Source organism: Kryptolebias marmoratus, linkage group LG12, assembly GCF_001649575.2.
Source record: "Kryptolebias marmoratus isolate JLee-2015 linkage group LG12, ASM164957v2, whole genome shotgun sequence".
Classification (NCBI taxonomy): Eukaryota; Metazoa; Chordata; class Actinopteri; order Cyprinodontiformes; family Rivulidae; genus Kryptolebias; species Kryptolebias marmoratus.
Genome location: NC_051441.1, coordinates 10,039,218 through 10,062,487, shown reverse-complemented (window position 1 = coordinate 10,062,487; position 23,270 = coordinate 10,039,218). Strand labels below are relative to the sequence as shown.

The following is a 23,270-nucleotide window of genomic DNA, read 5'->3' as shown; positions in this document are numbered from 1 at the left end:
TCTCTTTAATAGTTTTCTGGGAATTCCACATTTTACACATGTTGTCATGATTAGAGTTTGAGTTTGGAGCAGGTGACCTTGGTGCAGTACATCATAGTTAACGAAACCTTAGTTTGGACCACTTTGTAGTACAGCCAAAACTCTGCTCCTACAATTCTTTTTTTCTAAATTAGTGAATCATTTTTAAAATGATTTTTTTAAATTTTTTTATTCAGATGCAGGAACAGGATATAATACATGTTAATGCAATAGAAAAACAGAAGTTCAGTGTCTTAAGCTGTGCTCTTTATCTGACTTCATGGAAAAATTTACAGTAATGGCAATGAGTGAACCTTTCTCCTGTTAAAGGCTAGCTGCTACCAACAACAGAATTTTCATACAGTTTCCAGTCGGTGTCTACAGTATTTAAAATAACCTGCCAATATTTTATATTTCTTGAGAACTCGTGATGCAAAAAGTTGTTTTCCATTGCTCGGTATATAAGCCTCTAACAACTCAAACTATATATAAAAGAATGCACTTTAATTCAAAAGCTGCTTTATTCTTTTTTTAATAGGCTCACACAAAGTTAGTAAAATTAACAGTTTGTATTGCATGTTCTCGTGATAAAGGATAAACTGATACAAAACTTAAATGATTTATGTCTACAAAAAACATTGCCTATGTCCTTTAACTACTAGAAAAACAAATTATTACACTTCTGAGAAAACACTGCAATCTATTGCTGTATGTATTGGTTAAAAATTATCTTTGGAAATAAATTAAAAAATAGGCTACACGATCCTTTAATCATAAAAATGTGCCCTAGATAATATTAAAGTCAGTGTAAAAAAAAAAAAAAAAAACAAACCAAAAAACCAACAGTCACATTGTAATTAGATTATTAAACACCATGGAATCGTACGGCCTCTAAGGTCCTTCCACTTTGATGCTACTGATTTGTTGATCGTGGGAAGAGTGGTTAGAGTTTACAATCTGCTGGGGAGATATGCTGCAGTCTGGAAAAGTCCTCGCTGAACAGCTGCTGGAGAAATCAGACGTTTTACTCTCTGGTGTTCTGAATGTCTGAGTGTGTGCCGGGCTGTAAGTAGAGACGTATGATTGTGTGTATGGTGGGATGTGTGTTTGTCTGGTTTGCTGCGAGTATGCAGTTGCATATGGTTGTGTCTGAGGGGGCGTGTGAGTGAGAGGAAGGCTCTCCGTGTTGCTGCATGGCGGAAACCCGTTCATGCTTGTGGGGCTCAGTCCCGGCACTTTAAATGCCTCAACATTTTCCAAGCTTTCTAATGAGTTGTAGCTCGGCTGAGTTTGGCTGCACTGAGTGTATGTGCCTTGAGGGAAATTGTAGGTGTCCTGACTGAATGAGGTAGGGGCTGAGGCTGCTGGCAAAGCAGAGGGTGATGGAGTTTTGTTGAGTTGATGCTGAACACTGCTACAGTGTCCCGTTTTGGAAGCAATGGTTTGTAGAGTGTTTAATATCTGCTTCTGAATCTGTGTCTGTTGGGACTGCTCTCTTTCCAGACGACACTGCTGCTCCATAAGCATTTTGACTGCCAGCCCGAGGCTTCGCACTTCAGAGCCCAGATTTTGGATCTGGTCCTGCAAAGTACCTCTCCCTCTGGTATCCTGGACCGCCTGCTGTGTGCTTGGATTTCCATCACTACGGGCGACACCCTGACTCCTTGGAGTCTGCAGACGAAGAACAGCCCCAGGCACTGAGGTTGTCAAAGGTGCTAGTGGACGATTAGGAAGACGAATCCCAACGCGAGGAGGAGGCTGAAGAGAACGGACACTCAGCCCTGGCCTCTGTGTGGGGAAGCGACGAGAGGAACTGGTCCCTTCATTCTGGCCCTCATTAACAATCTGTAATGTTAAAAAAACACTGAATTAAAACAGTGGTTATAGTGCAACCATGAAAAAGGTCAATAATAGAGTTTTGGGAAGGCTTTTGAACAGTTGTGGGATGTGTACTTTGGGTGTTTAATAATTTTATTTTGGTTTAAAGTCCACCTTAGCATGGCCAGACTTGTTGCAGTTTAATTCATTTCCAAATCCAAGTTAAACAGATATGGTATTGGATTTATTATACACTAACAGAAACACAAGACATCACAACAATGCAAGGAATTGTTTTGCAGTATCTAAGATCTGCAGGATTCTCACCTTTTCCATGGTCAGATCATAGGTTTGAGATGGCTGTGCAAGACTGCTGCTTAAGTCAGAACTATGGCTACCTGAGTGATCTCTCCTCAACAATGACGCCACCTGGTGGAATGACTGTTGAAAAACAATTTAGACAAGATAAGACAAAGACAACGTGAAGCTCTTTTTTAATCTAAACGACTTTTAAACAATCAAATCCCAAATTTACTATAGAGGTTTTAAGAAGTTGTGTTAAAGCAGATACCTTTGTCTTGTGTGACAATGCTTTATCCAAAAGTCTTTTTCGAGCTGCCAGCATTGAACTGGTGGCTGGAGAAGGTGTGGCTCTTCTCCTCATGAACGCTGCAGAAGCTGTTAATGTGGAAGACGCAGGACTTGTTTGTGCCCTTGTTGCAGAAGGCTGAGTAACTCTCTGTTGGCCATGCTGTGCAAGGGAAGTGACGCTAACAATCTGGATGTCGTTTTCTTCCTTGTTTGTCATACGTTGCTGTTCTGGCCGGCTGTTTCCACTGCTCTCCCCAGATGCAGAAGACTTTGAACTAGTCTCTGAATTTGTGGATGGCTGCTTGGAAAAGTCGGCGGGAGCTCCCAGCTCAGCATGGTGAGAAACCTCCCTCATTAGGTTCTGAAGGTGAATATTGCTCCAGCTCTCTCGTAATGCACTGGTTCGAGCCTGCACCTGTGGTGTTAATGTGCCCCCTCCAGCCTCTACCGGCCTAACTCTCCCTGGTGGCCTCCCTTGGACTTCCCTCAGGTACAGGTATATGGCCTGGGCAGACACCTTGATGTTCTCCAGTTCCAGCACAGCTTTGATCTTACGGAAACTGAGACCAGCCTTCCGCAGTTCCACCACTTTGTGTTTGGCAGCATCATCTAGCCGGCCCATGGTCATTCACTTCAGAACAATCCTGTGAGTTCAGCTGCTAATCTCTAGAAAATTCAGAGAATAACGACCGTTATTAACAGTTAATGTAATTTTAGAAATACAGCATAAATTTGTTGTTAATAATGATTTAAGTGTTACTGCTGTGAGCATATATTAATGTGTAAAAACACCAGTTCTTGTTCTTATATTTTATTTACTTTATTTACAGTCATAAATCACTGTTAGTCTAGAGGCAAATATCCTTGATACATATATACAACAACACAAATTTGTGTGCGTATAAATATTACAGTACATTACATACGTACACATTCAGTTTTCTGACATCTTTTTTTTCTGGGTGACAATAGTTTCTACTAAAACTAAAAATAAATGCTGTTTAATGTTTATTAACCCCTTGCTAACATGAGGAAATGACAGGTACATTTCCAACTTTTGACTTCAGTTCATTCTGCTTGAAGTTCCTATAAGGTTTGAATTTGCAAGGACACGCATTACACAAACATAAATGTGTCTGTGTCATTCTAACACTGAGGCCTAAACAAAGCTTTACACATTCAATTGGTGGAAGAAAAGATAAAAATGACTGCACAGTTTCTCTCTCCATAGCTCTCTACCCAAGTGTAATTAAATACATATTTTTACAGCAGCCGTGAAGACATGAATGCCTACACAACCTGTTCTGTAGGCAGTGATGTCATTTCAACTTTTTGAAAGTTAGCTATCAGTGCTTTAAACTAATGTTGATTATCTCAAAGAGGTGAACTATTGACTGTAGTCAGGTGACAGATTAATAAATACATCATCAATATAGTCCAGTCTACACTCATATGACTGAGTATATGTTTGAGTTTATTCAATGTAGTATCCATATTGTGGGCAGTCACATATCTGATTTAGTCTGTTTTTCTGATTTATACTGATAATGAAAGTTGTGGCAAAGCAATGTCATTTTGTGACCACAAATGATTCCACGCATAATTCTAACATTGTTACCCATTATTTTATTATAGCACTTCACAATTTAATATTAATCCGAATCACTTTCATCAGTAAATTATATCAATGCAGGATTGGTTCAACAGTTTTAGCTGAGCTAGCTGACAAGATACTTAATAATTATAAAGTACTGAGCTCACCCCGCGAAGTCTTACTGACAAAAAAGAAGCTCAGCAGCTGTTTCAACTCATTTCACACACAGCAACGACGTTTCTTTCTGTACTCCTGCAGCCCCGTCTTATAAGGATATGGTCAGTAAAGAGCCATCGTATCGTCAGCATCGTAAAATAAACAAATGAGTTGTAAGTGGCGCTCAAGCAGTTACGTCACTTCCGTTGTCGTCATCAACTGTCGACGTGCTCACAGGCCGCAAGTGGTCGAAGCTAAGCCACCTTGTCACCAAAAACAAAAATGTAGGTTTAAGCTGTTCTTGGAATTTAAGTGAATTTATTTTCGAGCACAGAGTATATTTAATCGGTTCAGGAAATTGTGATAGCTTTTATTTTCGTCTGTTCGCTGTATTAAGAGCTGGGTAGTCGTTGAAATTAGGCGGTGTGGCGCTCCTCTTGTTTTCACCACCGGGTTGAATGAAACTCAATGGCGGCGCATTTCTGCCCGAGAGTGCAGCTTTTCACTAATATCACATTGAAATTAAATACTGTTTACACCCTTAACAATGCTACGGAAATATCTAATTCGCGGATAGTTGTAGTGCTTCATTCCTTAGATTGATTCAAGTCGAGCAGGTTTCGTGTTCGTTTTGCTTTCAACAAAAAGACAAAAACAATCATGTGTTTAGTATGTTTTATTGGACAGATTTTGTCGGGTTGAAATTTCTTCTTTCCATTTGTAGTTTTAATCTCACTGCTTGATATAGTCTCAAATATACTGTTAGACAACATGCAATTTAAGGCTAAATCTAATTTTCTGCTGCTCTTATAAAAGCAATGGTTTGTAATGCAAACTGCATTTTATTGTGTAGTTCACGCTACTGGGTTTCAAACTGTTGGCAAGACAAAAAAGCGATCTGAGGGTGCTATTTTGAGAATTGAGACATATTTTCTTTTTTTCTGACAAACTGAATGGTTTCACAAATATTGTTAATTTTAGAAGAAAGGTATCTTTGAGACAATTATTGAAAAAGCATTTTTATCTCATCTGACAAGAACAGTGTTGGATGGAAATCTACTGTCCAAACATGTCTTTTAATCAGCCAAACTCACCTTTTTGTGTCAAATACACATTGATACTTATGCAAGTAAATGAACTAATAGCTTTATGTGTTGAGAATGACAGATGAGTTTTGTTTAGGATCAAACTAACTAGTTTTCCTGTCATTTTAGGGCCCCATCGCCAACAAAACGGAAGGAGGATGAAAAAACAAAAGATAGAGGTAAAGAGAAGACTGGTACCAAGGAAGGAGAAAAGGAGAGAGGACGGGAGAAAGTAAGGAAACGTCGCAGCGCCTCCTCTGGCAGCAGCAGCAGCAGCAGGTTTGCTTTTTAAGATTTTATTCTCATGTTAGAAGTCAAGTTTGTGCTGAATATTTTCTAACAAAGATTTTTTTCTTTGTTCTCACTGTGATCCAGATCCAGCTCATCATCCAGCAGCAGCTCTGGTTCCAGCTCCGGTTCCTCAAGTGGATCCAGCTCCTCTGGTTCCAGCCGCTCTGGGTCTTCGAGCTCTCGATCATCTTCCTCTTCCAGCTCCTCGGGCTCTCCAAGCCCCAGCCGCAGGCGTCATGACAACCGCAGGCGCTCCCGCTCACCGTAAGTCCTCTTCTTGATGACACCGCAATACACGTTGTATAATTTGTTATTGTTTTATTTTCATATAAATGAATCAAGATGTAGTTTACTCAGTGGTTTATGAATTTTTCAGCTCTAAAACGCAGAAGAGGGGAGAGGACAAGGAACGACGGAAACGAAGCCCCACCCCCAAACCAACCAAGGTTCACTTAGGAAGGCTGACCAGGAATGTAACCAAGGTTACAAAACAATTTATTTTTCTTTTGACAGTGACAAACATGAACATGGCTGAAATTAATCAGGGTTTATGTCAGCATCTTAAAAAAAATGTTAAGTAAATGAGAACAGTCAGACTTTAAATATTCTGTTTTAGTGTGGATTTATAGAAAATTAAAATAATAAGAGGACTTTCTGAGATTGCCCTTTTTAAGTTGTATTGAGCAAACAGGGAAAACAAAAAGTCTGTTTCATCTGTTGTGAATTAGATAATTTTGTAATAAAATTCCTAATAGTCTGTCTTGGTTTAACAGGAGCACATCCAGGAGATCTTTTCTACTTATGGGAAAATAAAAATGATTGAGATGCAGATAGATAGGCTCCACCCACACCTGAGTAAGGGCCATGCTTATGTGGAGTTTGAGACCCCCGAGGAGGCTCAGAAGGCCCTCAAACACATGGATGGAGGTTGTTCTTTTTTTTGTCTTTGGATTGCAAAATTAACCTGGGCATGTTTGTGAGTTTCACTCTGAATAACTGTGTTTGATGCTTGTTATAAAAACAGGTCAGATTGACGGACAGGAAATCACTGCAGCTGCTGTGCTGACTCAGCGGGTCCGTCCTCCACCTCGTAGACTGTCTCCTCCCCGCAGGATGCCCCCGCCGCCACCAATGTGGCGTCGCAGCCCACCGCGCATGAGGAGAAGGTACCATCTGCATACAGATTTCCATCTGGATGGTTCTATATATGTTTATTCATGTTAAACAATTAAGTCCTAATTTTTTATTCAGGTCTCGCTCCCCAAGGAGACGGTCCCCGGCACGTCGCCGCTCTCGCTCCAGGTCTCCTGGTCGCAGGCGCCACCGCTCTCGATCCAGCTCCAACTCATCTAGATAAACAGGTGTCCTAAATTTTAAAACAAAACAAAGAAAAACACCAACATGATTTTTAGATTGACACCAGATCAGCTGTAATTCTTGCTCCCTCAAAATCTCTGGACTCATGAGAAACAACATAATTTTTCTTGTAGTCAGCTGTCTCTATGGTAAGAGCAAGTGTGCTTTTCTTTTTTTTTTCTTACCATATTGTTTTGTCAAGTTGTTTCTGAAAAGTTAGTTCAGTTGTTTTTGTCTCAAATGGGATTTACCCAGATTTTGTTTAAAATGTGACTTCTTTTTACCTTGTATTGAATTTTTAAACAATTTGAAAAAATAAAATGCAGAACCATTAAAATTCCAAATATTTGGTTTATTTTTTTTATCTCAGCACCTGGAAGATGTTACTCATCATGCTTTTTAAATTTTTGATTTTTTGCATTCAGTGTTTGATGCATGTATGTGACTTTCTTTTAGGTAAATATTACTGTTTGCTTTTAATCTCTAAGGGTATTTACACAGAAATGACAGCGGATTGCTACTTCTCTGCGGCTGTATAGTCATATTTTACAGGATAAATATCCAAAACTGGATTAAAGTAAAATCTAGTGTCCTCTGTAAATGTTTTAATTTGTGATAAAGTTTAAAAACAAAACAAAATAAAAAAACAGATCCCTTTCTAAGATTTAAAACATTTAAATGGGATATTAAGATTTCTATAATCATAGTTAAGTTATGGACTCATTTATGAACGAGTAACAAAACCTCTGGGCATTTAGCACGGTGGACTTTGGTGTGGGGTCTTTGGGATGTGGGTTTGCTTTCCACAGATGAGATCCCAACTTGCCATATTCTTATTCTAGAGCAGGGGTAGGCAACCCTGGTCCTGGAGAGCCACTATCCTGCATGTGTTTCTTGTTTCCCTGCTCCAACACACCTGATTCAGTGGTTAAATTACCTCTTCATGTTCTGCAGAAGCCTGTTAATGACACACTGATTCAAATCAGGTGAGTTGGAGCAGAGAAACAAGTAAAACATGCAGGATAGTGGCCCTCCCAGGACCAGGGTTACCTACTCCTGTTTTGAAGACTGGAGGCTTGGTGAGTGATTTCTAAACAGGATTGAGGTGTTATAGGTGTGGGAATGTGTTTCAGCTGGGTGGAGCTGCGAACATTCACAAGCAACATTTCATATTAACTGATCATGAAATCGAACAGGCAATTCCCCAGTATTATGTTTCATATTTTACTTCTAATTTCAGCACGTTGGTTTAAACAACAACTAAAATTTTACATTAAATGTGTTTATCCTTTACCTTCCCATATAAAAGAAAGGGGGAAAAAAAGAACCCAGTGTTTCCTAACAATTGTTAAACAAATATTGTTTCTAACAATATGAATTTAGACATGCAAATCCATCCATCAGGGGGTGCTGCAGCACCCTCTGCACCGTTAACCACAGTCTTAGCTGGACTGGGTTAAATTCTGGTTGGTTGCTTGTTAATTGTCCATGAAGTCTTAAACATCTCATCTCGTGGAATGTGTGTGTGTGTGTAAATATATTAACAGTCAGTGCAGTTTTTGTTGTTTTTGCTTGTTCCTCTCTACATGAACAGCCCCACCATTTTTTTTCCTTCTCTAAAACTCTTCCTGTCTCATTGAAACTGGGTGTTGTCTAAAGTAACCAAAAAAAACAACCCATCTCTGTGCGACCACAGGGTGTCTCAGTCTGTAGACAGAGTTGTCAGTTTGCATCAGCAGTGTTTCCTCCTGAAGCCACAGGCAGCATCCACAGCAGAGCGGCTCCAGGCTTTCAGCTTCCTTCAGCTGAAGATGACACTATCAGCGCTGCTTTCGGCGCGTTAAGACGCACACTGAGCTCTGTGCGTCTACTGATCGCCTCTCTGAGGGACACGGTTTGAGGATCTGAGCTGGACAGAAAGCATAAAGAAAGAATCATGACATCGGAACTAGAAAGGAACCGACAGCGCGTCAAACAGCTGCTGGAGAAGCCTGGGAATGGAAAGTGTGCGGACTGTGGTGCTGCAGGTAGGCTGGAGGCTGTTTGGCACTTTGTTTCGTTTTATTAAATTTCACAACCTAAAGAGTACCTTTTCTACTTTGTGGTCCATTAAAACCCCATTTTGAGTGTTTCTGAACTACATATGTAGTTTCATGACTTCTTAGTCAGCCACCTTGTACAGCAGGAGGTGATGACATAACGAAAGTTGCCTCAATGCTTCTGCTAAAAACTTTTAAAAAAGAGCATTTGAATTTAGCTCTTTCTAGTGAATATTATTTCAAACCACTTTTTGTTCACTTCAGTGTCTTCATGTTGGCTGGTTTCCTCCTCCATGATGTGGTCATACACCCCCATGAGGGTCACACTACAGTCTGTTTGAGTGACTCATTTCAAATCTGCAGCGCTGCACTTAGGGAACGAGTGTAGTTTATGATCTCTGCTTTGTGAAGATTGTGAAATGTAATGAGGTTAGAACTTCCTGTCCTTACCATTTTCTGTCTGCTCCTTCAGGTCTCTGAGTTTTAGAGAAATCAAGTTGTCATTATGACTGGTAGACTGTAGTCTCTGTTCACCTGACTAACCATAAACCTGATTTCTGCATCTCATTTTTTGAGAACACGTCTTGATTTTCCTTTGCAAGTGCATGGACTGCAGGAAGCGGGCTTCACATTATTTGTTCATACACTAATTTTCTTACACTGTGAGTAAGTTGGGACCACATTAGACTCAGTTTTCATTCATAATAGTTGAAGGGCTGCGACTCATTGAGTCACCCCCCTCGGTGCTCCCAACAGAAGCCTAAATCTCACAGTCCACTGGTCTGAGTAATGATTGTGAAAATTAGATGATGAAATATAAGAAGAGCTTCATGTCTGTTGCAACTCACACCTTTGCCTCAACACTTTCTTGCTCACTCTTTAAATTAACGTCACTGAAACAAAACTTGTGCTACTTCCTGTCTGCTTCACTCTGAGCACATCTAGGAAATGTTCTTTTATTTTAGATGCACTGACAAGTGATTTCACATTGCATGTTTTTGCTGCTTTAATCCAAGCTTTATTTTTTTGTATCAGCCTCTCTTATGATTGACGGGAAGATGCTTCCATTGTTTTTTAATTTTTGTTTTTTTATTCTTTACACACTGTTCCTTTTTTCACTGTTACAGCTTTCAGAGAATCTGCTCATTGCAGATGTTTTGAACAAAAAACTTATTTAGAATGAATATATCTGGCATTAGGTGGGTGACTGATAATTAAAACTTACTGTCACATTTTACTATGCCCTATAACAGCCATAATTAGTGTAAAACTGAAAAGTCAGCAGTTTAATTAACAACCATACCTAATTATGACACCCCACGCTGCACGAGTGCAACCTGTAATGACTTTGAAAACGTACTTGTATATCAGAATATTTTGGACATTCTGAAGTACGGTTCTGTGGAAAGGTTATGAACAATTAATATCTTACCTGTTTTAGATGGTAGTTTTGTTTTTTTGATTTTTTTTTGACAAATTGAGTTTAATTCTGACCGAACTGATGAGCTAACCAGGGTGGAGGCCAAGTGTAGCAGTTCTTGTGAACGCAATTTCACATTTCATTGTCATCAGTTTCACAATGTACAGTTATTCATGTCGAATTCTTTGTGATTGTTTGAAAGCTGTAACACTTGCATTCCAGCTTTCATCTTCTTTTGAGGAAACAAATGTGCTCAAGTTTTAATTTAATTTTATAAAGACTCATAAATGCTCATTTTTAGTGCAAGACGGGATGGATTTTAGGTCAGTTTCCTTCTTACATTACCATAATAAGGGTTTGTAGTTGTTGTGGATGCATGGCCTTTTCTTTGGTTTTCAGTTTTGTTTTGTAAGGTTTTTTGGGGACAAATGCAGTTAGGCTGAGGAACACATTAGGTTTGCATAACATTACCTGAAAAACACAACAGACAAAAAGCACAGCTACCTTTCTTGGCCTTCTCTAAAAAAAAAAAGGATCTTGGTTCGAATTGTCACTTTTTTTCACTCTGAGCTTTTATTAGACCTCAAAACCAACCTGTGTTCATTATTATTATTATTATTATTATTACACAAAGGAGCAATTTGAAACGCATAAAAGACAAGACTGTGGTGATTTCATATATTTGTGTGAGATCAGCCTTGGAAAGTTGCATTTGCTTATACAATTTGCCATTATTTGAATTTGAACTGGTTGAACACTGTGTCTTTCTGTTGCTTTGCAGACCCGGAGTGGGCATCCTACACCCTGGGAGTGTTTGTGTGTCACAGCTGCTCAGGTCTCCATAGAAACATCGCTCAGATTAGCAAAGTGAAATCCCTGCTGCTGGATCCATGGAGCTCTTCTGAGTTAGAGGTGAGAACTGCTGCCCCTTCACTCACTTCGATTCATAAAAATCCCCAAAAGGGTAAAAAGCCCAATGTATTTTTTTTTTTTTTTTTTACGTCAGAGAAGATAAGCTATTGTTTAAAAGTTGCCTTCAAGTAAAAACTACATTCTTCATTCTCAGTCATTCATGACTCACTTATTCATCTCATCCCGCTTAACTGGGATCCGGGTGGGATGCTACAGCGCTCTTGTTTGGAAGAAAAAGACAAGTCATCAGTATCAATGCAGCTTCATCTGAAAGGCTCGAGCCAGCTGCTGGCAGACACAACCAGTATCTTTGTTTAGATGCAAAGACTTTAGTGTGTGTTCAAAATGTTGGGATTATGAGGGTTCCTTCTAAAAACACATTTTGCAGAAAATATGAAGAAGGAAGTGTAAAAACATGTTTGATTTTTATAGATGGATGCATGAAATAATCACAATGGAGTTTCCACTGGTTGCTTATATGAAGATATGCAACACTAAAGCTTCTATTCTTTCTTTATCCCTGTCTTCTTTCTCATGAAACACATAAGATGGTTTTCATGTTAGCTATTTGTTTTACCAAAAAGTCAACCACTGTACCACTTTTTGTGCCCCATTTTTGTTTGTTGTCAGTGTATTTGTGGGTGTGTCATTTGATGTTTGTTCCTACAAAATGCATAAAGATGTGAAGACTATAAACAAAATGCTAAAGCCAAAAGCAGATCTGCTGCGGCTAATAGGACAAGCAGGTAGAAAACTGTTGATAATATCAATGATGAAGTCACTGCTCATCCAGCTTAAAATGGAATTGAATTAAGGGTCTTGAAGGAATGCATATCACTCACTGGCTTTCATGCCAGAGTTTTAATCTAAAATCCTTTTAGAATGAGAAAGGACATAGGCATTTTAGTCAAACCTTGTAAATGACATTATGCACCATATCTAGATCAATGATATCATCAGAAAACAACTTGGTAAAAGTGATTAACTTTTATAAATCTAAAATCCTCACATTTTTCTCTCTTTTGTTCTCAGTTTATAGACTCTGTGGGTAACAATGCTGCCAAAGCCAAGTATGAAAAGTTAGTACCTGCCTTCTTCTATCAACCTACATACAAGGATTGCCTGTAAGTACTGCTTCCTCTCTGTCCCCATTGTGGTTTGATTCAGGTGGTTTTTGTTTTATGATGGTGTAACGTGTGTCCTAACCTTTGCATGTTGGATGGATGAGTTCATACTTCCAGCACACTGACATGTTATGACTGAAACCCAAATGCAATAGGGGTATAGGTGGGGTAGAACCTGGGTAAGTTCACCAGATGTTTACAGAACTAACACAGAAATAAACTAGACAATTCCTAATCACAGTCAACTTAGAATAATCAAATCAGATCATCACAATGTTTCTTGACTGTGGAAGGAACCAGAGCACCCAGGGAAAACCCACACATGAGCGCAAGACTAATTACTGTAATCAAGACAGATATGGGAAATGAAAGAAGAACTTGAGCATTGTAAGTAATCCACAGATGGATCACAATGGAGCCCTAAGTAATAATTAAGACCACAGTGGTTTGATTTAATGAACGTGTCTCTGTAAGTTAATTGGATGTTTACAAAATATCAGCTGAAGCATGAAGCAAACATTAAACCCAGGCAGAACTCAGCGTCTTGCACTCTGTTCTCCAGGCTCCTGCGGGACCAGTGGATCCGAGCCAAATACGAGAGGAAGGAGTTTATGTGTGTGGAGAGACAGGAGGCCTACTCGTCAGGTGAGAATGATATACGACCCTATATATTTGTTGCGTGCTCGTGAACAGAAAGGCTTGTTTCTGACACAGCGAGACCTACTCAGTGTTGAAGGACTACCCAGCTGCGAAGCATCGTCCATCAGTTTTAAGCAGCTTTCTCAGCTTGAACAACTGATCACTAAACACAAAACTTATGAGAAGGAAAAAAGGGCTTTTACTCACATCATTATCTTAAGATGTAATGATTAATACACTTTATAGATCTTCGAGTGTTCTCTATTTGCAGGTTGTGGTGTTTGGTCTCAGTCATGACCCTGAAGGCAACATTTCTTTGTTCATTTATACCCATGGCACAGTTATCCTGACAGTCAAGTTGGATGGCTGATTTTATCAGTAGTCTTACAAAAATGATGAGGGCTGGTCATCAGGCGAACAGAATTTCTGTTTGGTGTCCCTTTATCAACACCTTTTGTGACCATTTACTGATCTAATTTTATTTTTTATTATTTCTGTTCAGCTACAGTGTTGAACCCTTTCTTTTGGTTGGGTGACCATATTAGAATTTAATCATTTGCAGATAAGCTCAGTTTGCCACAAAATGTGTGCTACAAAACCCTTATCTCTGTCATCTCTGCTGAATCATGTTTGTCTTATTAGCTGCTTTATGCATCTGCAAAAAAGAGAAATAAAATTGGCACAAACCTTATCAGAGCTCAACAACAGAAAATGAAAAACTCTTTGAGTGACGAGTGTGTGCAAAAGCTCAGACAACAATTATGTTCCTTAATCTTTGTTTTTGCTTTTGTTTCACATCTCCACATACATATGATTTATTTAACCTTTAGGTAGTTGTACATACAGCTTGTTTTAACATCAATATTTTAAGACATACCATTACAAGATACAAGACTTTGAAGATACACAAAACTAAAATGAAGTAGTATGTGTTTGCTAAATTGGAGGAGGAATAATCTAGTTTGTGATTCTTGCTTTTCTTCTGTATGCAGTGGCAGCCATTTGAGCTGAATGTGCATGTTTGTGCACACAAGATCCTGCTATGCAGTTTTGTTTTTAAAATAAGGCTCTCACAAACAGGTGGATACGACTAGAGTTAATATTGCTCTGGATTTCCTGAGTTATTGATCTCTACAAGCTGCTGAAAGGGATAAATTTAGGTTTTCATTTCATTTCATTTGGATCAAGTGCTGATCAAGTGGATGCCCAAAGAAGAATGTACAACTGCTGACAGTGCTTTGTATACTTTATGTACTTATAACTACCAGATAGTCCATGATTAACCATATTTTGAATATTTACATACTGAATATATGTGTGCATTGTAATCCTGATTGCACTGAAGTCATATACAACATAAAGTCACCTGCTTCAATGGAGGAATGCACTGTTTTACTGCAACATCTCACCAGAATTTAGCAAAGTCTGAGGAAAACAGGAAGCTGTGAAAAGTCTAAGTTCTCCTGATAAAGAAAAAGATGGTGGTTAAGAATGCTTCATATCTGCTTTAGTTGACTGTTTTCCTTGGTCACTTCTGTGGGGGGAAAACAGAAAGCTTGTAATATAAAGACAGTTTAACCTCCCTTAAAGAAAGCTCTGCTTGTAGTCAGTTTTAGTTTGTTTGTTTTTTTGGTCAAAATTTGCGTTTGCTCTGCACCTCTGCTGTGAACATTATGGGCAGGGCTGTTTCTTTGTCTTAGAGGTGAAGTGATGTCACATTGTCAGTTTTGCACAAAAGTGTCAAAATCACAAGCTGTGCAGTAATTCGCATAACGAGGAACTAGATGTTGAGGTTTGAAATTACCACAGGATTTTATTTCTTAACCGATGCGCACTAAATTCTTGTCAAGTTACCATCTCAGAGCAACATCTTGCATTTGCAATCAGAACTTCAGCAGGCTGGTAAGTGTGTGTTTTTGCTGGACATTAACACAGTTAAAGTTTGGGAAACCTATTTAAAAAGACAACAAGAGAAGTGTAAAATTTACAACTATGTTGTTGTTCAATGCAAGGCAAGTGTTTGATAATGGATTAATCAAAGCTCTCACAGGGTTAATACGAAGTTAAATACCCAAAAGCAGCCTGTAGAATATATATATATATATATATATATATATATATATATATATATATATATATATATATATATATATATATATATATATACGACAGCCAAATATATATTAATATATAGCAGCCACATATTAAGTCATTCATACAGAATATATGCTTGTAAAATGCAAAAGTCCAATCTCAGTTTCACGTAGAAGATATAATGTTATCAGCATCTCATGACCGCTGCACACTGCGTCTCTCTGTCAATGGCTGCTTGTATTTTTCTGTGCAGAGGTTTGGAAACATGTGGCTGTGCGTCTCTGTCATTTAGGAAGAATGCCCTCTTTGTTTACAAGTGACCTATATAACATTGTTGTTTGCGTGGTCCAAATTCTAACTTGTTCCTCTCAAGGGTCTGCAGACTGTTCACATCTTGACCTCTTCTTTTTTTTTTTTTTTTGCTGTGTGATGTCACCTGTGGGCAAAGTAAGCCTGCCTTTCCAGAAGTGGAGAAAAAAAATCCAAACATTTATGCTCATGAATAATTGATGAAGCCGTTGCTCATCCATAACTTTACTGCTGTTCGTGCTTTAGACCATGCATAATAAAATGGGGAAACTAAAGTGAGGAAATAATGTGCAAACAGTCATTTATTTCTTTACTTCCATGTGCATTTAGCATAGAAAGCAGCAACTGGAGTTTACTTTTTATGAAGCCCCCCCCCCTCCCACATGCTGTTTTTCTGGTCTAACTTCTCACTGAGGAAGTGGTTTAGTTTAGTAGTTTCTGATGTAGTCTACTTTGAGACAATTCCTGTTTAGCAAAAGCTAATTGTGAAACTGCAGCTTTGTGTCATATTTATTATAGTAATTTATCAACTTGTTGAAAGTAGCACCACTATATATTTTGAAACCATGAAACCCCAAATGACTTAGTGAAACAAACAGAAGGTTCAAATATAGCTCCTGCCTAAAAGTGCAACATGTAAAAATGTAAACTTTGGAAAAATACTAGGGTTTTGATGTATGAACAGTGCAAAGAAAAGCAAGAAATGTTGAAGCTGCATGTGGCTCATCATGGTCACCATGGTAACCATGCACCTGTGTTTGTCACTTCCTCACTACCAAGTTAATGAGAGGCAGACAGAAACAGACTGAAAAATAAGCCTCACTCAAACAGCCGCTTTGTGAAATCTGTCAGATCGTAAAAATTCCTGAACTGAGTGGCAGAAGACTCTGATGGTCACATCAGTCAATTTTTTCAAAAGCATTTTATGCAGGAGAGCTGACAAGTTAAGAAGACCCTTTGCTTTCAATTTTGAAGGAAATATTTTGATGTAAAATATAACTGAATCTGTGGAAGCCTGGCTGTGCACTCTGTGCATTCAGGGGAAATTTGAGAGGAAACTAAGTTTTATAACAATAAGAGACACACTGGGTGAAAGAATACAAAACTCCTTACATTTTGATGCATAATCTGTCCTTACTGTTAATGTTCTCACATGAAACCTTTTATTAAATGTATAATACTTGTTTTTTTTTTCTCGTCTGTGTGCGTGTTATGCCAGTTTTGGTCTGCTGGAGTGTGTAAATTTCAAGCATGATATGACAGTGCTGCTTCTGTTGGTGCTAAATATGGACGTGGTGGCCAGCATCAGGGAGGCACTCAGGATGTGTGTGTGTGCCGAAGTGTGTGTGAATTAGAGATATGGATGAATATGTTTGACATCACACAAAATTCAGAGGAACCTAACAACGACCAGCCATATTCACCAACCTGAACTGTTAGAAAAAATAAAAGCTATGAAACAAAAGGCCTTTTGTTGGTTGTTAATCAAAATGTGTGTGTGAATGTGTGTGTTTGCTTTAGTGATGTTCAGGCTTGTACAAGGAGCCATCAGTTTAGGCTAAATTATTCATGTCTCAGCTGCTTCCTTCTATCACTGAGGTTTTTAGAAGAGTGACCACATGTGCTAAAAGTGCTCATACACATACACACACACACACACACACACACACACACACACACACACACACACACACACACACACACACACACACACACACACACACACACAGCCACCAGTTTTACATGTTTTGTGGGAGCTTTTAGTTATTAAACCTCAAGCAAATGTTGCTGAAAATGTCTGGAAGTGCTGCAGGAGAGAGTGTGTCTGCAGCACACAGGGAAGAAATAATTCACGGGGAAAACATTGTTTCTTGTACAACGTGTGAAAAGTGGCAGATGAAGTTCCTTTTTGACTACATCTAAAAACCACATGTATGTGCTCAAATGAGCAAGCAGCGAGCAACACACAGGTCAGCAGATAAAGAGAAGATGAAGCGGTAAATTGTACTGAGACACTCACTCAAAATAGAAAATAATGCTGCTGAGTGTGTGAATAAGTAAATGGATGATAACAAAATCAGATTTACAGAAGTCCTTTTTCAGTCAGCGTTTTATCAGAGATTGTGATGCCTTCAAGTGGCCCAGAAAATATTGATTCTAAAAATCCAGAATCAAGTTTTATGTAAAACTGAATCACATTTATTCTTCGTTAATTCTCATTTTTTAACATGTGTAAATGTGTTTTTTATTCTGTGTTAAATTTGAACTTCATTGCATTTAATGGTTTTGTTTTTGGTCATTTTTAATGAATCAGGACTTTTGTGACTCTGCTCCCGGCAGGCTACCGAGAGGGGTTTCTATGGAAACGAGGAAGAGACAATGGACAATACCTCAGCAGAAAATTTATTCTGTCTGAACGCGAGGGTGTTCTGAAATACTTCAACAAGCATGATGTGAGTCAATATTTTATCAGTATTTTAATTTTTTGGGGGGCATCTGATGCTGATCCATAAGTCATACATTTTTTTTAAACCTTACAAGAAAGTTTTAAAGACTTGAAACTTAAAAATCTGATTCGCTCCTGCAGGCCAGAGAGCCCAAAGCCATAATGAAGATCGACAGCGTGAATGCCACTTTCCAGCCGGCTAAAATCGGAACTCCTCATGGGCTGCAGATAACATATTTGAAGGACAACAGCACCAGGAACATCTTTGTTTACCATGAGGATGGGAAGGTGAGTGTTAGCTGCTGGAATGAGAAATGAGGAATGATGAACAGGTGTTTGTGTAAAAGAAGGGCATGTGTCTCCCTCTGGTGGCAGACATTTGTAATTAAAGATCAATTTGTGAACTTTTTTTGTTCAGTGCTTGATGTTTTGTGATAGCATTTCTCATCAACTTATTTAATTAAATTAAAGCCTTCTCTTGCATGATAAGTGCTCTGTGTTTGTTATTTGGAGAAAATAGAAACATTTCTGACTGATAGTGAGCTGGTACTGTCGCTGTACGAATCATTTATTCTTCTTCTTGTTGCCCTTCGCTGAAGGAAATGGTGGACTGGTTTAACGGCATCAGAGCAGCCAAGCTTCACTACCTGCAGGTGGCTTTTCCTGTCTCCCCCAACTCAGAGGTGAGGATTTAAAGACGCACCAAAAATTACAGACATTTGTTTCTTAACCACAATACCTCAGAACTAAATGGAGCTGTTACGTGTCTCCTGCATACCTGTAGTTAGGGTTAGGTTCTATTTAAGCTTAATTAATTAACCTGAGCCTTGATGTATTTTCAATTCTATTCCAGATGAACTCTTTCTAAACTGCACCCAAGTTGGTTTGTTGCAAAGGGACAGAGGAAGACCCTCATGATATAATCTCCTTTGACGATTTGTTTAAAAAAAGTTATGTTAGGATTATGTGACGTTACCTCAACTGTTCACTGTATGTAAATTCTTTTTTTAAAAAAAGCATCTAGTCTGCATGAATCAAACCCAAGATTCGAAACCAACAGCTTCTGCCACCTGTTGTTAGTCAGTAGTATGTTTGTCTCATTATTTGAAACATGTTCAAAGAAGATTTTCTGTATGTCAGAATCTTGACTTGGATCTGATGACAGCTCAGCTTTGTCAAGCTAAATCTGGACTTCTTCTAAGGAAAATGTAGTCATAATAATCAAATGTTCAGCCTGATATATTCTTACGTTGTTGTTTTGTGTAGAATGCATGACCATAAACCTCACACTAAAAATAGTTTTATTATCAAGGTTAGAATTAAAATGTAAAGATTAATATATGCTGCCAGCAGAAACGGTCGTTAATGCTCGCTCTTCTATTGGCAGTTTTAAATCTTGTCAGTATGACAACGTGTCGGACCTACAGTTACACTATTTTGAATCCTACTTAAAAATCGCCACCGTTTTTCTTAAAAACCTCTGTTTAAAACTGTCCCATATCTTCTTGTCTCAAACTGTTGTGGTTTGGTGGATGTTGAAATACAGCGGCAGCAATAAATTATCCCATTTCCTCTTACAGAGGATGTTGCTGTGTGTCTTCTGCTAAATGAGATAAAAGCACTCTTCTCTGGGAGTTTGAGTAATTTGCTCTCTCAGTGGATAATGTCTGCAAAAAGTCTACGAAAACGTAACAAAGATTTTACCATTGATTTAGAGCACAAACTAGGACTCCCTGTTATTTCAACTGCTTTTCATCGAAAGTAAAAACTTTTAACTATCAGTTTCTTTTTCAACAGAAAATGAATTTCTATGAATATCTCTTCTTTAAATTTGTGTAGTTGTTGCCAAAGCTAACCAGGAACTACCTGATGGAAGGTTACATGGAGAAAACGGGTCCAAAGGTAATTTGCTTTGCCATTATTTTGCTTATTTGTGTTTATGTATTCCTGACAGGATATAATATAATAAAATAAAGCCTAAAGTCAAACTTATAACAATGCCTTTAAAGGGTGGTTAACCTTTTCTGGTTTTGTCCTCCAGCACACAGAGGGTTTCAAGAAGAGGTGGTTTACGATGGACGACAGGAGGCTCATGTACTTCAAAGATCCACTGGTATTAACATTTAATACAACTGGGGAAATTATGTATTTGACTTTAAACACCAGCTGATGCTGCTGCTGACCAACAGAGCATTTTTGGTTTGTGGTACTTGGTGAGCTCAGATCTTTTAAAATAGAAACAAATAATATCTTACCCACTGTAGATAGCTTTTGAACAACTTCAGTTTGGGGAAATAAAGTTTTAGTATATTGCTTTGAGGAAACTACTTCTTTTTCAACATAAAATCCACATCGTTTGTCACTCAACAACACAGACCCTCCTTTAAATTCTCTCCTTTCAGGATGCCTACGCTCGAGGCGAGGTGTTCATTGGCAATAAGGAAAACAGCTACACTGTTCTTCCTGGCCTTCCTCCCAACATTCAGGGATACCACTGGCAGTTTGGAATTACAATCGTGACTCCAGACAGAAAGTTCCTCTTTGCTTGTGAGACTGAACAGGATCAGAAGGATTGGATTACAGCATTTCAGATTGTTATCAACAGACCAATGTTACCCCAGGAGTATTCAGGTAAGGTCAACAATAAAGCCTTTTTTTTTTTTTACTGTTGTCACAGAATGAGTCTGATATGTTATTTATTTTTGTCCTGCCTGCAGTGGAGGCCCTTTTTAAGCGCAAACCATGATTGCTCGAGCAGCTTCTGGTGAAAGAACTTCCTAAGGAGCCACAGTCACTCCTCCTCCTTACTCACCACCAACCTTTCTAAAGCTCACCTACGGAAAGCACTGGGTGGAGTCAGTCACTCCTAAACTGGGACATCCATTCATGTGGTGATGTGACTTGATTTTGAAAGAAGACAGAGATTTCTTTACACGTGAGCAGCAACAGCTCTGAGTGATGTTCTCATTTATCAGTTTAATAAGCATCAGTTCTCTGACTGAATTCAGTTTGTTTTATGAAGCTAAAATTTATATTATGGCTCCAAACTATACGTCAGTGAGAAGATTTAGGTAAATGCTCACACACATGCATTTGCATATTTAACAATATATATGTAGGCTAATTTCGTTTTTACTTATTTTTTAGCTGTCTAATTTGCTATTTTTTATTCTGTTATACAATAACTATGATATATCATCCAAGTAATATTCTATATAGTTTATATGTATATTTTTTTCCGGTTACAAAATTCTTAAGTTTGGCATTTAATTTAGTCTCATGGCTTTTTTTATCCAGCAGGGGGAGACAAATCAAAGGTTTTAGACTCACCCAGCAGTTGCCATAAAAGCCTCCTGCAGCTGCTTTAACTCACTGAACCGGTGCCGACTGAACATTAAACACTTTGTGCAAACACTGAAGAAAAAGGCATGAGGGTGTTATTTGGGCATGATGGGGGACAGCAAGGCTTTTATTTAAACCTGAAGAGTCAAGCACATCATGCACTGCTATATAGTGCAAGTGAAGTTAAAAACTGACTCTTTTTACATGAATTCAAACTTGCAGACTGAGCTGTTGGAATGAGAAGATACTGTTTAAATAAACAAAATATGGTTGCTAATAAAAATGTAAACCCCACAAACATCTGTGTTGGTTGTTAAGTGTAGTAATACAAGGATTTTGCACAATGAATTGAAGTTAAAAACATAAAACCTCAGCATTAAGTTCAGAGAAATCCTTTTTTCTATTTGTAAGATTAATTCTGCAAATACAACTCTTTGTTCATGAAGGATACATTATATATTGTTTACAGATAAGAAACATTGGTCCATTTATTTATTTTTATGAAATATAACATATGAAAACACATATACCCCATTTATATATAATTTGATGGAAAGGAACAAAATACAAAACATCAACTAAAGATTCCAAATATAACGATAAACTGGAGACATTTAATTTACATATACAGCACAGGGTAACCATAAGTCTCCAAATACTTAAATCATAATCATTAGCTCCCACTGAAAGAGAGAATCTTCTTTACTGAAGCTTTTTTTTTATAAAAGAAAAAAAAAAGTATTTACAGTGTATGTGTCAAAACCCCACTGTGTATAGATCCTATATAATATGTTTGGACATTAGATTTTAAATTATTTAAAGAAACTGAAAAAAAAAGTAGTTTGAGATGAATTAAATATGATTTCACACATTTCTGTACATTTACAGTGTTTCAATCTGAAATAATGCAAATCTTTCATTTCAGAAATCTTTGCATTAAAAATCCCAATGTCCATTTGGCGTTTCTGAGAGATGCAGTAATAAATATACCCAAATATCCCAACTCTAAACATAAAAATATTTTGAATTTATGCTGGTGCCTGTTGAATTACTTCTATAAACACTGAAACACGGGCAGAAAAATTAACAGCACAAAACAGCTAGTAAATGAAGATGCGTCCAAAATGTTTAATTAAAGCTGCCAACTATATTCTAAGTAACTGTGGAAAATAAACCACTTTACAAAACATGCATTTTATCTCCAGTGAGTTGAATCATGTTGGGATTATATTCTGTTAAAATACATTCAACACACAAGGTAATGCATTATGTTTCAGGGTTAAGGAAGATGATTGTGCAGCTTCAGATAAAGATATTTATTAACAGGGAGCCAACTAAAGGGTGCAGCTTTTCTTTTCAAACCATAACCTTGGGCTACATTCACAGCTAAAGAAAGAGGCAGAACAAGAGAAGCATGAGGAGGAGAACAGAGAACAGACAAGGTGTGTAAAGAGACTGCAGAAACAGAAATCGGTTTATATCTCCACGAAGCTGACGCCTCATCTTTTAAAAGTCCAGATATGATCACAAACAGCATAAAGATGAGTGACCAACACATGGACACGCACTTAAAGCCATTTAGGACCTGCAGCAGCCCACACCCTTCACTTCCTTGTTTACATATTCCTGCAGCTTAAACTTCTCACTGGGATCTTTTGTGGACCGGTGTTTCAGCTCTCTGTGAAAAAAAAGTAAGAGGGTTTTATACAATACAGTGAGATAAAAAAAACATTTGCATATTTAAACTTTAATTTGAAAGTATTCCTGCTTAAATAGGGGGAAGTGTCATATTTTAAATAGCTAAAAAGTCAACCTTGAAAAGCTTTAATGGCTGTTTATGAGATTTGTTGTAGTTCCTGATTGTACCACCAGGTGGAGCTTGTTAGTGTTTCATGAGATGGTGCGTTTGATCAAATAAACAGTAAAATGAGCTCAACTTACTGTCCAATGAAGAAGGACGGTCACCCGTCTGGTTCTGCTACATGTTCATAAACCCTGAAATCATTCTGAATGATTTAGAAATCTATTAGCTTTTT

The 23,270-nt window shown here is 38.0% G+C and overlaps 4 protein-coding genes across 5 annotated transcripts in view; 2 read left to right on the top strand and 2 right to left on the bottom strand.

Annotated features, from left to right (window-relative positions):
- Nucleotides 1–533: 533 nt before the first annotated feature.
- LOC108241250 (mucin-4) lies at nt 534–4,341 on the bottom strand. The gene is made up of 4 exons (XM_017425271.3): nt 4,189–4,341; nt 2,408–3,093; nt 2,164–2,277; nt 534–1,863 (listed from the first exon to the last, which is right to left on the bottom strand). The coding sequence occupies exons 2-4, from the start codon at nt 3,053–3,055 to the stop codon at nt 910–912; spliced, it is 1,716 nt and encodes a 571-aa protein (XP_017280760.1). The 5' UTR covers nt 3,056–3,093; nt 4,189–4,341; the 3' UTR covers nt 534–909.
- A 9-nt stretch (nt 4,342–4,350) lies between these two features.
- LOC108241251 (RNA-binding protein with serine-rich domain 1) lies at nt 4,351–7,253 on the top strand. The gene is made up of 7 exons (XM_017425272.3): nt 4,351–4,461; nt 5,392–5,541; nt 5,638–5,817; nt 5,930–6,035; nt 6,327–6,480; nt 6,578–6,719; nt 6,805–7,253. Coding segments are annotated over exons 1-7 (840 nt in total). The 5' UTR covers nt 4,351–4,459; the 3' UTR covers nt 6,911–7,253.
- A 646-nt stretch (nt 7,254–7,899) lies between these two features.
- On the top strand, nt 7,900–21,532 carry LOC108241370 (arf-GAP with dual PH domain-containing protein 1). Of its 2 annotated transcripts, none has more exons than XM_017425462.2 (12): nt 7,900–7,988; nt 8,664–8,936; nt 11,150–11,280; nt 12,313–12,404; nt 12,967–13,049; nt 17,787–17,899; nt 18,034–18,180; nt 18,492–18,575; nt 19,732–19,794; nt 19,934–20,005; nt 20,295–20,523; nt 20,610–21,532. In XM_017425462.2, the coding sequence occupies exons 2-12, from the start codon at nt 8,846–8,848 to the stop codon at nt 20,636–20,638; spliced, it is 1,134 nt and encodes a 377-aa protein (XP_017280951.1). In that variant the 5' UTR covers nt 7,900–7,988; nt 8,664–8,845; the 3' UTR covers nt 20,639–21,532. The 2 variants fall into 2 exon arrangements, with proteins under 2 accessions (XP_017280951.1, XP_024863621.1); XM_025007853.1 differs by having other exon boundaries at nt 7,912–7,988; nt 8,606–8,936.
- LOC108241371 (ras-related protein Rab-26-like) overlaps nt 21,196–23,270 on the bottom strand; it is a 45,953-nt gene continuing 43,878 nt past the window's right edge. The window contains exon 9 of the mRNA XM_017425464.3: nt 21,196–22,912. Within this exon, the coding sequence (XP_017280953.1) occupies nt 22,813–22,912 (100 nt within the window). The 3' untranslated portion in view covers nt 21,196–22,812. The remainder of the gene's footprint in view (nt 22,913–23,270) is intronic.